This window comes from Oxyura jamaicensis, chromosome 12, assembly GCF_011077185.1.
Source record: "Oxyura jamaicensis isolate SHBP4307 breed ruddy duck chromosome 12, BPBGC_Ojam_1.0, whole genome shotgun sequence".
NCBI classification, from domain to species: Eukaryota; Metazoa; Chordata; class Aves; order Anseriformes; family Anatidae; genus Oxyura; species Oxyura jamaicensis.
In genome coordinates this window covers 18,435,075-18,449,825 of record NC_048904.1, presented here as the reverse complement: position 1 = coordinate 18,449,825, position 14,751 = coordinate 18,435,075, and the positions used below count along the sequence as shown (strand labels likewise).

The following is a 14,751-nucleotide window of genomic DNA, read 5'->3' as shown; positions in this document are numbered from 1 at the left end:
TTTTTAATAGCAAAGGTGACTTGTGCTGACCAGGATGCTGGTGGTCAAAGTCAGGCAGCAAGGTTGCTTCCACTTGCTTGTAACAGCTGCCATTTCTGTGTGCTTAGCTAAGGCATGCAGGGATGTCGGGGCAGAATTTCCATTTTGTGAACATACAGACCCCCAGTAGGAAATAGACTCTGTATAAAATACATTATTGATACACCATTTGGTGATAATGTACCACCAAAATCATACTGAAACGCGTTACTCCTGAATGTGGAAGAGCCTCACTGTTCAAAGCTTTTGTCTGATAGCCTGACCCCATCTTCTTCACGGAGAGGTCTTCAAAACATAAAACTATAAAGAGCTAAATACAAGGAGTTGCTGACATTTTTGACAACTAAACTTCAGGATGATCACTGTCTAATTTAATTGCCTGTCTTTTTTACATACTAAAGCCTTCGCCAATGATGTAGCAATTGCTTGTTGCTTCAGAGCATTTTTGTTTTGTAATGAAAGTGAAAAAATGACATTTTCGGCGACCTCTGAATTGAAGTTATTACATGCTTCTTTAGGCCCCATTGTTTTATCAGAAAGAGTTCTGTGCTTAAAGTCACTTGAATTTTTTAGATAAAAGTAGGCTCATGACTGCTGTAGGCATCAGTATGAGTGTCGTAGTCTGACTTTCAGAGAGATATTACCTTGGAAAATGAAGGTTACATTTTCTGTTTTTATAAAACTTTGTGAATTCCCAGTATGCTTCATAGCCCCTTTCTCTTGAACTATGGAAAGTGCCTTTTGACTCTGATTTATTGCCTGACTGCTGAGCTATACAAAGGTATTTTTTCAAAAGAGATTTCCAGCCCAGCTTTCAGAGTGTAAATTTCAAAGTAAGGATGTGTGTATAAGCAGGCTGCATCTTATGCGTGAGCTCCAATTAGGGATTGTTCTGGAAGAGCTTCCCGTGGTCTCCTGCCTCCGAGCAGAGGTAAAGCAGACCTCAGTGCTCTCCGGGAGAGCACAGTGTGTCTGAACAGAAGTCGTGGTCCTGAAGCTCTGTCTTCCTGCACGTTCTTCCTGTGGTTTAAAGAATTTAAAAAGAGCTTTTCATTGGAGCCTCTGACTTGGAAGGAAATCAGATGTAAAGTTTCCTGTTAACATACATCATTGCTGTTGAGGAGGCTGAAAGGTACCCCACAAATTATTTACAAATTAGGTCTCAACACAGCGTCTGGAAAGTGTCAGCTTCTTCAGCCTCGGCACAGTCACTCTGTGCAGTTGGTCTTTGCTCTCACCAAACCCCAGAACAGTCATTGCAAAGAGGTTTCTTAAAAAGCCAAAATGCTGGGTCTTTTTCCCCTTAGGGCCAACAGGGATTCCCCTGGGTATAGTGGAGGAACAGTTGTTCTCTTCAGGATGGCCGGCCTGGCCTATTAGCTGGAAGCAAAAGGTGGTCACAGTCGATAAGAAAAAGATAACTGAATCTTCTCACCAGGCTAAATGTTATTTTTACACACTTGTATCATTTTTGCCTGTGCGACCATGAGTATTACAAGGAATATATAAGGCAACAACAAATGAAGTAAAATGTATTCTGATGCCTTTACAAGTAACTGGCTGTGAGGCTGATGGCTATGTTTTTTAGAAAATCAGTTACCTACAAGTATTTTGTCCTAAGGGAACCTCTTACGAATGTTTCGTGAAGATTGTACTGCAAGTTCCTGAGAATTGCAAGTATTATCACACAATTACAGATTCCTATCATGGTCACAAACGCTGTGCTACAAACTCCATTAAAATTCACTTCCAACCTCACAACTTACAGGGCATCGTATTTTTTTTCATCTCTGTGGAAATGTGTTGTCTGTTTGCCTGTTCCCTGCTGAAGGAGGAAGGAGTGGTGTCTCCAGAAAGAGGTGTGTTTTTTTTTTTTACCAAGTCATTACAGTCTTCGTTCAGGAGCACAGATATGGTGGTATTCTCTCCAGACTGAAAGCAGACGTTCTAAGCAGGTAACATTTGCCTACCAGTGACTAGACTTCAAGCGGAATATGTTTGTTTCTTCAGAATAATTTAGGTACAATTGGGCAGAGCTCAATAAAAAGGGCAGTGCTGGGCTTGGAAAATGATGTTTATCTTTTAAGAGGATATGTAGATCTACCAATACATGACCTTCTGTCTGCTCTTTTCTCGGTTGCTGCAGTGTGGACATTTTACTTTTGCCAAGATTCAAAATATTTCATGGAATACTCCCATCTGTAATTGCCCTGCTTAAGCTGTCTATTCACTTTTGAACTGTTTAGTTGAATGATTTTTTTTCTCAAAGAATTTCCAATATTTTCTACACTCATCTTTAGAGACTTTTTAGATGTGGAAGATTGAAAAGGGTATTTTTCTTTCTGCTGGATTCCTTTGTCAGTAATTGAAAGAGACAAAGACCATCCGTCAAGAAAATCACTGAAGTCTACATCAACACTCTCTTGCAAATGCTCAAGCACCATGACTTTCTCACACTGTGAAAAGCCACACACTGGGGCTTTTGAAGCTCTGTTCTGTTTGTTTCTGTTCTGAGTGGTGGTCTTGCTCCCACACTTTCTGAGAATTTTATTGAACATACCCCAGAGACTGGGGAAAACCAGCCTATGGAGACTGTCTGACATAAAGAGTCCTAAAGTGCAGATTTACAGTGAAGACAGAGTTTTTCTGTGTAATGAAATTGAATCCAAGATCTTGAACTTGAAAACAGACCACAGTTGACCTACTTTCAAGTGAAGATATGCAGCAGATGTGAAATATTGCACATGTATGGATCCATCAATAATTCACGGACTGTTGCTTGTTGCATAAATATTTAGGTATGCAAAGTGCAGGAAGCGTGCTGACATGGAGGACTGAGCTTTCAGCCCCTTGACACATGTGGGACAAATACTCCAAATGACAACATGACAAAGCAATGGCTCTTTCTTGAACTCCAATGTAGTAACATTAGCTTTCAGTATTTAACTGATATTAACATCAGTAAGATAGTACATTTGTTTGACACAGAGATTAGGCTAACCTGTCTTTCAGAGCTAACCTCGATAGAGTGTAAAAAAATATATGATCCCCAAACCAGTAAAAGGTATTAATCCTCATGTGGTATAAGAGGCATGCAAAACAAAAGAAATAACAGCAGGTTTCACTGTCAGCAAATACTGGTTGAATTCCAAAGCCTCCTAAGTTAATATCTAAATGAGTATGTTCTAGTAAATTCTTCCTATGAGAAGTTAATCCTGAATATTTACACAGAAATCATAAACAGAATTAATCCTTGTTATCCTGAAAGTGTGGTGCAGTATGTGATCATGGTGAGATCTTCTCACTGCATTTCAGAACATAAGATGGAGAGAGAATTTGTGTGCTAGAAAGGAATGAACCTTTTTAACAAAATGAATACTAGCCCTCTTCCAAGTGTTGGTCTGCTGGTCTCGTGCCTTTGGCAATGGAATAGGTTCAGCTCCCTGCTGTGCTGCAGCCTTCCCTTCTGACCATAGGCAAGTCATTAATTTTCCTGGTCTGAATTAATTGCTGGTATAATAGTATTGTAGTGAGAAGTTCAGCAGGAATTAATCTGACCTTATGTGCTTCTAAAAGTCATCTATAAAATAATGGTGTTTTCCATTTTTTTTCTTTTTTTTTTTCTTTTTTTTTTTTTCTTTCTATTTGTTTTGGTATGAGAGTGTTCGGAGCCTGTATTTAAGGAAATAAAGGATTAAATTTCAAATGTCCTTTGTGTTTTAGAAGCTGATGCTTTCTATTTAGTAGCCAAAAGTCTTCCTAAAAGAAAATTTTCTAAACATTTATCTACATGACTGCATCTCATGTACATTATATAGCTTTTGCTTTTTATATGGGAAAAAAAGTATAGACTTTAATGTTATGTGCCCAGATTATCTAGATACTAAGGTATATAGTTGTCAATGTACAGCACTGTCCTGCTAGATCATCAAAGTCAACGTTATTCCTGAGGTAACAAGTACTCTGAGATGTCTAAAGATATGTCCTCATTCAGTGCAGATTTCTAGTAGAGCAAGGTACTTTAAAACTTGACTTTTTGGTCCATAGATTACTAGAAGCTTTCAAAATTTTGCCTTTTGATTTGTAAATATTATATTACATAAATATGTAGTACTTATTACTTCTTTAAATGTCTTACAACATCTTTCTTTGGTTTTAGATATTAAAAAAAAAAGTGTTTCTGATTCATATCCTAGTGCTAAATTACTTTTCAGCAGTCATCTTAAGTTTAATCAGACAAACATAGTGCAAATACAAACGATTCTAGTTTAGAAAGTTTAGCTCCAGTATTTATTTTTATAGGAAAAGGGATCATTTTAGGAAAATCATTAAGGTAGTCAGCTGGGGTCTAGAAAATTCCATTGCCCGTAATGATATTTTTGCAACCCAAGTTTCATTCTAATTTAAGTATGTTTTCTTTCTATGCCGTGTTCAAAATTTATCTTATCTAAGAGACATAGCTTATATATTGACATCATAAACTTTCTGTGAATTTGAATAAATTCAAAGAAATTTCACACCAGTTAGCTATTAGACAATTATGTGCTATTCTGTGAAATAGCACTAAAGGATGAAACTATTGTTGCCTTTCATGAATGAGTGTTTTTTTGCCAAGTGAGCTTTTTTTTTTCCCCATGCAAACTGTAGCATTTTAAACTATACCTTTATGCTGTTAATTGTGTTTTAGATAATTCTGAAGGATGTATAGTTTTAATAAATCCAAATGTTGTTCAAAAATTAGCTATTTTTATAGACTTTGCTAAGGACGTTTTCTACTGCTATCAGAAGCAGTCTTACATCTTTATCTTTTCACCCATAGAGCTGGATGTTAGTACTGAAAACAATTCAAATGGTATTGGAAATTAAGACTGACATACCATTACGTTTTTTAGGACTTAACGGATTCTCTTCAGTATTAATTTGATGATTTGGCTACATCAATTATTTAATTCCAATATTGCTGCTAATTTCTTTATCTTACATTTACCTCAATTTTAAAGTTGTGTTATTTAATCATTAGTGATTTTAATATTGGTTTGACTGGTTCAGCTTTAGTGATCTATACTCTCAATTCTCTTTTGTTTTACTACTCGCAGTAAAGATGTTTAGAAGGAACAGTGAGTAATTTCTTTCATTAGGTGACTTGAAGCAGAACCAGTGAGAATCTCTGGTGGTACAATAACTTGTTAGGGTCTTCCTTGTTGATATGTATTTCATCTGCAGCAAAACCTCACTGGATCCAGACAATAAAAAATACTGAAATTGCCGTAGAGGACACGTTGTACTGGGATTGCAGGGCCAGTGGGAAGCCCAAACCATCGTATAGGTGGCTGAAGAATGGCGAACAGCTGTCAACAGAGGTAACGTTCACTTCTGAAAAACATGATGATATGCAAAAGTAGCAGTACCTAATATAACAATGAGAATTCACAAAAGTCCATGTATTTATGTCCAGAGAAATATTTTTATATAATTTACATGTTTGTTTGTCCAGAGCGTCCAGTCGGAAACTTCAAAAGCTGATATACCAGAAACACAAAGACAAATGACATTATACAAAAATATCCTAAAAGGAGGTTTAAAAACAGTGGTAGAACCAGGGAAATAATTACATAAGGAAGGACTGGAGAGATAAGTTAATTAAAGTTATACATTAACAACCATAAATAAGGGATGGAGAACTTAAATTATTTTGTTATACTTGTCATTGTAATTTCATTGAAGGTAATAAGAAAAGATTTTCAAACTTCTTGAGGAAGGAGGACAAAAATTTTAAAAAGCCACAGGTCACCAGTGTTCGAAATGTAAATAGCAATGTAACATAGTTCTTTGCTGTAATACAGTTGTTAACCTAGTGGAAAGTAATCCATTTGGTGACAAGGAAAAAATGTTGTACTGAGGATGTCTGCCAGATCAGGAGTGCAGAAAAGCATCTGATACCCCTATTGATTTTACTTCTCACTGCTACATTGAGAAAACCGCAGCATGCAGGTTATCAGGAACATAAACCGGGGCAGTAGCCCATAGTAGGAAGGCATTTTGCCCTTAGCCAGTGCTGTCAAGAGTACTTGAATGTTGTGCTCAATGTTGGCACCCACAGTTGAAGAAGGACTGCTCAAGTGAATTCAGTGGATGGCTATGAAAAATGATCTGAGCACTGAAAAACAATTCTTACCTTTCAGACTGTTATAGTTATATGCTCACTAAAAGGATTGGTAGTGTTTCACGGACAGGTTCAGTGAGGGAGTACAAAATATCTCAGTGATTTAAGAGCGCTGTTACTGTATTACACAAAGTCACTGAGGTAATGCACTATTTTACCTTACCAGTAAGTACAAAAAATACCTTCTCTCATTCAGATTTTGCAGTTCTCCACCATGGAGCATTGGTGTCAAGCCTTTAGGCATGATGTAAGGGAATAAGCGTGGCTCTGGAAACGCTTAAGGGCTGTACGCTGTAGGACTAACTCATTAAAGGCTGGCACTGAGGAGGCAGAAGAAGAGGAGTTCTTTGTGTAACATGAATTGTCTTCAGCTCCTTTACTGCAATAATCCTCCTTCATGCTGGGTCTGCTCCACAAAAGTTTCCTGCTGGGGTTATTCTGTTAAGCTCCTCTTCCCCATAAATGAATCTGACGTAAGGAAGAGTGAGAGCAGCTCAGGATGCTAGAAATAGGATCAAGATGTGGAGATTCAGGCCCGTTCCTTTTAGGGCCTGTTTTGTCCTTTGTCTAACTGCCTGAGCACCTTGCAGTTAACTGGGAAAGGACCTGTTAGGAAGGGAAGGAGCTGAGCTGAGCTCCCTTAGCCAGAGTCGCCCTTCAGTGGGGCCAGCTGTGAGCAGCCCTTAGCAGAAAGGGCAAAGAGGGAGTACCGCTGCGGTAGGCCTAGGGAGCCATATCCAGGGCGTTTGTTAGGCACTGCTGCTCAAAAAAAAAAAAGGGGGGCAGAAAATGTTTTAAGAAAATAGTTTGTCCCTCTGTTTATTATTGTTTCTCTGTCTTTCCCCAGAGGAGAAGCTCTTTTAGTTTTGTCTTTGTCACTGATTCCTATGTCACCAGTCCCTATCACACCATCCTTCAAAGCAGTCGCTCCTTACCATAATTCATAGTTTTCCAACAAGTATTGAGGTGAGAAGCACCCTATACTTCAGTAGCTTTGTCAGCTCTGAGGCACTGAAATGCATCTTCCTTTTAATGACTGTTGGAATTTTTTCTGCATAGTATTACAGAGAGCTCATTAACAAATGGCAAGTGTGAAATCTCTAAATAGTATGAAATGCCAGTGCCATCTGTATATTTTGGATACTCTAGTCTGCTGCGAGGTGCTTAGTATGATTTTGTCCACATTTCTGGGGAAATATGAGGGTATTTGAGACTAAAAAGCCTCTGTGAAACCAAGCAAGTTTGAAGAATTGATTTTATACACTGCATTGCTAAATCTCAGTGCTGCCATACCATGATACGGTCATATCAATTATTTTAGAACTGTTCTCAAATATATGCTGTTGCATCTACCCCATTTATCATATTTATGCTGTCCTATTCATATTTCTTACTTATTTTAAATTTTTCACAGGAAATATATCATCAATAAAGGTATTTTTCTTAATATTCAGGGAAGGATCCAAATTGAAAATGGTGCACTTACAATATCAAATCTAAATCTGACAGATTCTGGCAGATACCAATGCATAGCTGAAAATAAGCATGGTGTCATCTCTTCGAGTGCAGAGCTCAGGGTTGTAGGTAAGATTTTCCTTTCTACTAAAAACAAAGACCTCATTCTCCCTCTCCACACCCCATCCACTACTCCACCTCGTAATTATTTCTACTTTATAACTCACTGTTGCTGTGACTGAAATAAACAGTTTTAGCAACCTAATATCTTTTTATCTGCAGTGCTGAGGATTTTATTCATCTATTTCCAGAGGATTTGCAGTCCAATCATTCATTGCCTTAAAACAGAACACAGATACATTATTAATTAGGGGAAAAGCAGACACAGGGGCTTGGACACAGGCCTGGAGATTAAAACCTCTCACAGGGTCTGGAATCAGCACTGGCTCAGCACATCAGTCAGCTGCACTGACCTTCTGCAGCATGGCTCCAGCATTCCCAGGGGAGCAATGTCATTTAAAAGCAATAGGCTGTTCTTGTGTGCAGCCATTCTTGATCAAGGGGACAAAGAATTGTCATTCAGTCATTCAAATGATGCGTGCTGGAGTCTAGAATAAATGACAACCATTTATTTGAGGGAAACAGTGAACTTGCAGAATGCCATATGCATTGATATGTTTGTGCAATTTCTGCTTCCAACATAGAAAGATTGATATCAAAACTAAGCCTGTAAGAGCGGTGTGTTTTGGGGCACGAGTTATTTCCTTTATATTGTATGAGGTTACACTCAATCAGCAGACTGCTCGCTCAATCTCATTCTCCTAAAATACTGAATTTCCTTCCAAAGTTCACTGTTGACATAGATAGAAGCCATGTGCATTTTCTTAACTGCTAGCTAATACCAACTACACCCAATACAGAAGGAGCTGTGCTGTAGTTTTGTGTCATTTAACGTACCTGATGTGGCGTTGTACTCTGACATGAAGATAGAAGCCACACAATTCCTTGAGTTTAAATGAGTTTTAATGAGTTTTAATGGTGTTGACTGCCCTCACTGGACCTAGACAAGTCATGTAAGCTCAAGTTCAGCAAAGCGTAAAGTTAGGCATGTGCTTGAAGCTTGTTGGGTTCAGTGAGCTTCAGATCAAATAAAGTCAGTATGATCTTACGTGCGTGCATCATTAGGTGACATACTTTGCAAAGTGGAAACCTTTACTTTTTGTACCAGTGTAAGGAAAAGAAGCACATAATTGCCCAGCAGAAGATGCATTTGAATTGTCTAATTCATTCAGGTTTTTAATTATGTTTGGAAGTTCAGAAGTGTCATGTAAGTGCTAAATAGTAATATCATTAATATAATTCGAGACACTTTATTTCACTGTTAGTATCCCTTCTGTTTTAGCTTCTGCTCCAGATTTTTCCAAGAATCCAATGAAGAAAATGATTCAGGTTCAAATAGGCAGCACAGTTGATTTTGAATGCAGACCAAAAGCTTCCCCTAAGGCCAAATGTTCCTGGAAGAAGGGAGGTGAGCAGCTACACGAAAATGAAAGGTATAAGTCTATATTGGTTCATTTGTTTTAAGCTTACAAAAAGTGTTTTTAATGTCTTTTTATGCAATAGCATCATCTGTAGATCCAGATAGTTGTAAAGCCTCTCTGGAATCTGCCTTGCTGGGGGAGTTTTGTTGGTTTTTAATTGTCATTGTGTCTGAGCACTGACAGAACACGTATATAGCTTTCTTTAAGGTCAAGGGCCAGCTTTTACTTTCAGTTTAATGTAGAGTTTGGCCTCATTTAGAGAAAATCAGGTACTGACAGAAAACCTGGAAAGGCAAAGCCTATAAAACACTACTAAAAGCCTTCAGCAAAATTTTGTGAAAACATTGGCAGGGAGACGGATGAGGCGTATTACAGCCACGATGATAATGTGGCCAAGAAACAGAAAGAAAAAAAGAAATAAATTTCCAGTTGGCAAAAATTAAGAATTGGGAGATCTAGAATAGCACTCTTACCATTCTAGTCTTTTGATTTTTGCTGTTCTGCTAAACAGAACAGCTTTTCTGGGGAAAGTTATCACAAAGATGACTCAAAGTTATAGGTGTATTTTAAAAGATATATGAAAATATACAAGGTTTACTGTGTAATTGCAAGAGGGACCTGATGAACCCAGACAACTGAGCTGAATGGTGACAGATTAGTGATGTCTAACCTGTGTACAGATGTGTAACATGCTGTACACGTACACTTTGGAAAGAAAACTGCTTTTATACAAGTATAGTAAATTAACTGTGAACACTTAGGAGAGCGATACAAGCATCACTGTGCAAAGGTGGCTGTAAAGTTGGGGTGACTTTGTCAGCTTTCTGTCTGAACGGACACCAGATCTGGTCTTAACGGTTGCTTTTAATTGCCCTTCAAAAGCTGTACCCACTGATTTCAGTCATGGCGATGGCAGCAGAAAGTAACGTTCAGTTTCAGAAAATGCTTTGAGCACACATAATGCTGCCTGCTTACATTTACGCATTTGCTTGAAAACACAAATTAGGGCTTTTAGTTCTGCAAAGTGCAGATATTTCCAAAATATGTCCCAAAGTGTTTTCCACTGTATTTTTGATAACACACTATAAATGGCTTACAGAGGGAACATAATAACAAGCCAGTACTCCTGAATTAATCTAAATGGAGTCCACTTTCCTTCAGAGAAAAGGAGAAATGTGATTCTTTGCAGAAAGCCCTGTAGTTCATTACTGTCTGCTATGGATAATTACAATTCATTAATTCCTTGCAGTTCTACAATTCTTCCAATTCAGGAATGGGTTTCCAATTAGCAGTACATTTTTCAACCATTAACTAAATTTCTAAGGGAGAAGTCTGTATTGGGGGTGTGTTGGGGCAGAGAATGCCTTTTTTAATTGCAGAGAAAGGGATCAGTGAGTTCCCAAAAGGGATAATGCAGGGCACACAGGTCCCACATGCTCTTTACCTGGCAGAGGCCGAACAAGCTTAAGTACGTTTGGACCTCAGACCTACAGTAGCATTGAGGCTCTCTCATAGAGCACTCCTTGAGAAAGAGATTGAGGGAAAGGATTTCTCCTCTCTTTGCAATTCCTATTTGCATGTAGAGAGCAAGCAGAGAATTCACAGTCTTAAGAGCACAGCAGGTTGCTTCCTTTCTGGAAGTTGGTTCCTGCGAGGGAACAGCTCTTGCCCTGTACCCCAAGTAGATACACAGAGGTGTAGTTCCCCAGTCTGATTGTCCTTGAGTAGTTAAAACTATATTCTTGTTGGTTTGGTAGGTTTGCTTGTGGTGTAACGGACCTTAGTATTTGTTGTATGGTACATTTCACAGGGGCTACTGACAACATTACTTCTGTAAAGCCTGAAAAATCTTCATTTTGATGGTACTGTTGCTTGTATTTTTAATTTATTTTTAAATGATGCTAGGTTTTCAGCATGTAGAAGATTTGGATAATGACTCAGTAAATTTTAATTAAATGAGCTGAATCTCATATATCTTGTGGAGGGAAGAAGATATAAGTCAAAATGGATTTGTGAGTCTCTGGACTGAGAAATAGCTCAACATAAAGAATACAACCTTGCTTCTTGTTAGTTCTGCAAAATATGTGACTTTTTTTTTAGAATATCTTGAATAAAGAAAGCTAGACAATGAAGAACAGTGGAATGTAGAAAGCATTAAGGTACATGAATCACTGTAGAATATGCAGAAGTAAAGGCAAAAAATGAATTGGGGACTAAAGCAAGAAATACTTCCCTCCAAAACAGTTTTGGACCTCTGAAACAAATTATTTTGGATGTAATGAGCATGATAATCAAGAATTAGCAATAATTGCCTTGTCTTCAATGATGCCAGATCAGGTACTGAGTTTAGGAATCTGTGATTAACTGGCACAGGTCAATTTTTACCCAGTATTATGGTTATCATGTGTATCTCCATGCTAGGAGCTGCTTGTATTCACTTAGGCTCTTCTTTCCCAACCAGCTCATATAATAAGGCCTTTAATATTTTTTTTCGGTAGAGTATATTACATCTGCAGTCATTAAACCTGGTTGGTTTTTATTGTAAATGATTCTGGGGCAGCTTCTACTGATGGCAGACCACAGCCCCCAAGGCCTCTATGGGGACAAGCCTGCCACCTTCTCTGTTGAAAGTTGGCCTAAGACGCCCCCATCTCCTGATGGATGAGCTTTTATTTGTCTTGTATCCTCCAAAAAATGAGTATTAGACATTTTAACAAAGGTTAAATTCACTTGACGGTAGTTTAACTCACATCTCCATCAAAGGCGTAAGCCACTAAAATATGCCAGGTCCTAGAAAAATAACCCTTTTAAAGTTTTCTTTGAAGATGTTTCTATTATGTTCTAATATCTGACTGGAGGAAGATGAAGATTGTGAGATCATGCAGTGCAGTTATTTCAGTGTAAACAAACCCACCATTATTCCTAGATCTTTCTAAATTTACCAAGAGTAGAAAAAGATGAAAAGATACTGCAAGCTTTAACTTCACTAAGAAGCATTGCAGTGCAAGTCTCTCAAAACAACTTTTAGTTTTAGCATCTTTAACTATGGCAAAATGATGTCAAATTAAGGGGGAAAGAAAAGAAGAGGAATTACTCCTGATAAAATGGTGCATAAGCCTTATAAGGATCAGTTACTGGTTTTATTGTCACTGCAGTTTGAAGTATTTTTATTTCATTTTGCGATGCAGTTTGAAACACTGTGATCTGGAAAGCAACACATTCACTTACCAGCACTTCTGTAAGAGCTTATTTTGGCTGGCTTTCTTGTAAAGTAATCTGGTTTAATTTAGTTGGAATTTGCTTGATATATATTAAAAAAAAAAAAAAAAAAAAAAAAAAAAAACAGTTTTGACCCACTTTTTCACTGATCCTTTGTACTGAAGAGTTATGAACTGGAAAGTAATACATCTATGTTTAGTATCATACCAATAAATGTCTGAAGTACTTGGCTTTTCTGATGAATAATCTGACAAGGTAGTGATTATTTAGTTTAACATCTGTTATGTTAGCAATAAAGTATTCACCTGGGAAGATGAGAATATTTCCATTAGTTAACAGTTTCATTAATGACACCAAATTTCAGGTGGCAGCCTTGACTCAAGAGCTGGGATCTTGGATCCTGTGGCTTATGCTGGCCCTCAGGTGTGTGTTGTACTGCACCAACACTTCCATTTAGCAGGATTGTGATGAGTAAGGCAAAAACATGTAAGCCTCTAGATAATAATGTCACAGGTCTCTAAGCAAGCAAATATGGGGACAGTGAACATGGAATAGCTGGAATGTTCTTACAGACAGACAGTGAGGTCAACAGATTTCGGATTGGCTTTCTGGAGCATCGCTTGCCGTCTAATCCCAGATGATCTTTGTCTCAGTATCTGTAAATACTGAAAATGCAGTGCAGTAACCATAGCAAAATAATTCATCAGCATTAGAAGTATATGTGCTTGTTCCATGGGTGGACTTCTGCATGGTCAGTTACGACTAACATAACTGATAACAAGTGATAATCTGAGGAGTAAAACACACCTGACATACTGGGTGGAATTAGTGGAGTCTGTAACCTCACTGAAGTCCCTCGGCTGTTTGGAAGGCCTGTAATGCCAAATACTCCATCCTAGCTTCACAGGGACAGGAAATCTCTCCTAGTTTTGCCTCTCAAGTAAGAAACCCCAGAGTCCTAAAACTGGTTAATCCCTCTCCCATCCTTTTGACCTCTCAAGGAGCATAAAAGGGTGGACCTGAGTTAAGACATGTAGCTGTTCTGGGTATTTTTTATGCCATTCGTTTGACTGTTGGAGAAAAAAGTCTTCTCAAAGACTGATTTCCCACAGGTTCGCTCAAGAGAATGATTTCATTTTTGTCAATCATGTTTTGATCTGAGGAGTAGATAGGTCCTAAATCAGTCTCCAGTTGTGCTATCGCATATATGCCAAAGCATTATTCAGCCAATTAGCTTCGTTTTACAGGGCTAAAAGTTTCTGCTGTTTGCCAGCGCATCACAAGTATGCGGGTCATGAAATTCACTTTGAAAATTGCTGGCCTTTAGCAAAATGTATTGGAAAAACTCTTGTAGATACAGGGAACACTAAAGGGTGTATTATTTTTCTGTGTTAGAAATCTAGATCGCTTCCTGGCAGCAGGCCAGCCACAGTCTGTTTGTTTTGTAACAGCGTGTGAATATCTACTAATTTTAAGTGTACTAAAAGCTTCGGTTTCTCTAATGCTTCAGCCGGAAGGGGTAGAGCTATTTCTGGGGTTTGTGTTTCCAGAAGCTGCGCTGCATGTACTGCTTTGTGTTTGAAAAAGTAAAGAGTTGCTCTTTCTAATTCACCAGTAAAGATTTTATTTTGACAATAAATTTTTCATGGATTGATTTGTTGGGGTTTTTTATTTATTTATAACTCTGAAAACAAAAAAATGTGATTCTTACCTCTGTCTTGGTTTTAATAAGCCTATTGCTTCGTTATTTTAGACAAGCTAGGCTTGAAGATGGCTCAGAGCACTCCAAATGTGATTTGCTTTAATTAAATAATAGGCATTTTCCATTTTATACCCCTACCCTATTTTTAGTTTGCTTGATCTAAGGCATTGTCAACACTGTTGGATTTTTTATTTATTTTTAGCTTTTTTTCTGCTGGAAACTTTTTCGATGTAGATGATGCAATACAAGCCCTTGCAGGATCTACAGATATCTAGACAGTCCAAAAACTAAGTCGCTTCCTTGCAATCATTATTTCAGTCCAGAAAGTCTTCGCAGCCTTGCCCTGCAGCCAGTGCTGCATTTCCCTGCTCGCGTTACCCTTCATCAGCTGGCACAGCACAAGCGGTGTCATGCAGACCGTGGCTCATGCTGAGCTGGTAGGTGCAGCGTGTGAGTGACAGAAGAGCAGGGAACTCGTAGCTTCAAACAGGGCATCCTGCTTAGCCCAGGCTTGGGACAGGTTTCGAGAAGAAAGGCAGCGCTCCCAATCACCAGCTAAACACAGCAGCCTTCTTAGCTGCTACTTGTAATACGTATTTAAGTGTAGAGGACTGGATCTCAGTTGGGACAAA

General features: G+C 38.3%; 1 protein-coding gene across 2 annotated transcripts in view; it reads left to right on the top strand.

Moving 5' to 3' along the window:
• LOC118173256 (contactin-3-like) overlaps positions 1 to 14,751 on the top strand; it is a 97,422-nt gene that overhangs the window by 66,682 nt on the left and 15,989 nt on the right. For both annotated transcript variants that reach the window (XM_035337663.1, XM_035337664.1), the window contains exons 7-9: positions 5,263 to 5,399; positions 7,657 to 7,786; positions 9,060 to 9,210. In XM_035337663.1, coding sequence (XP_035193554.1) covers positions 5,263 to 5,399; positions 7,657 to 7,786; positions 9,060 to 9,210 — 418 coding nt within the window. The remainder of the gene's footprint in view (positions 1 to 5,262; positions 5,400 to 7,656; positions 7,787 to 9,059; positions 9,211 to 14,751) is intronic.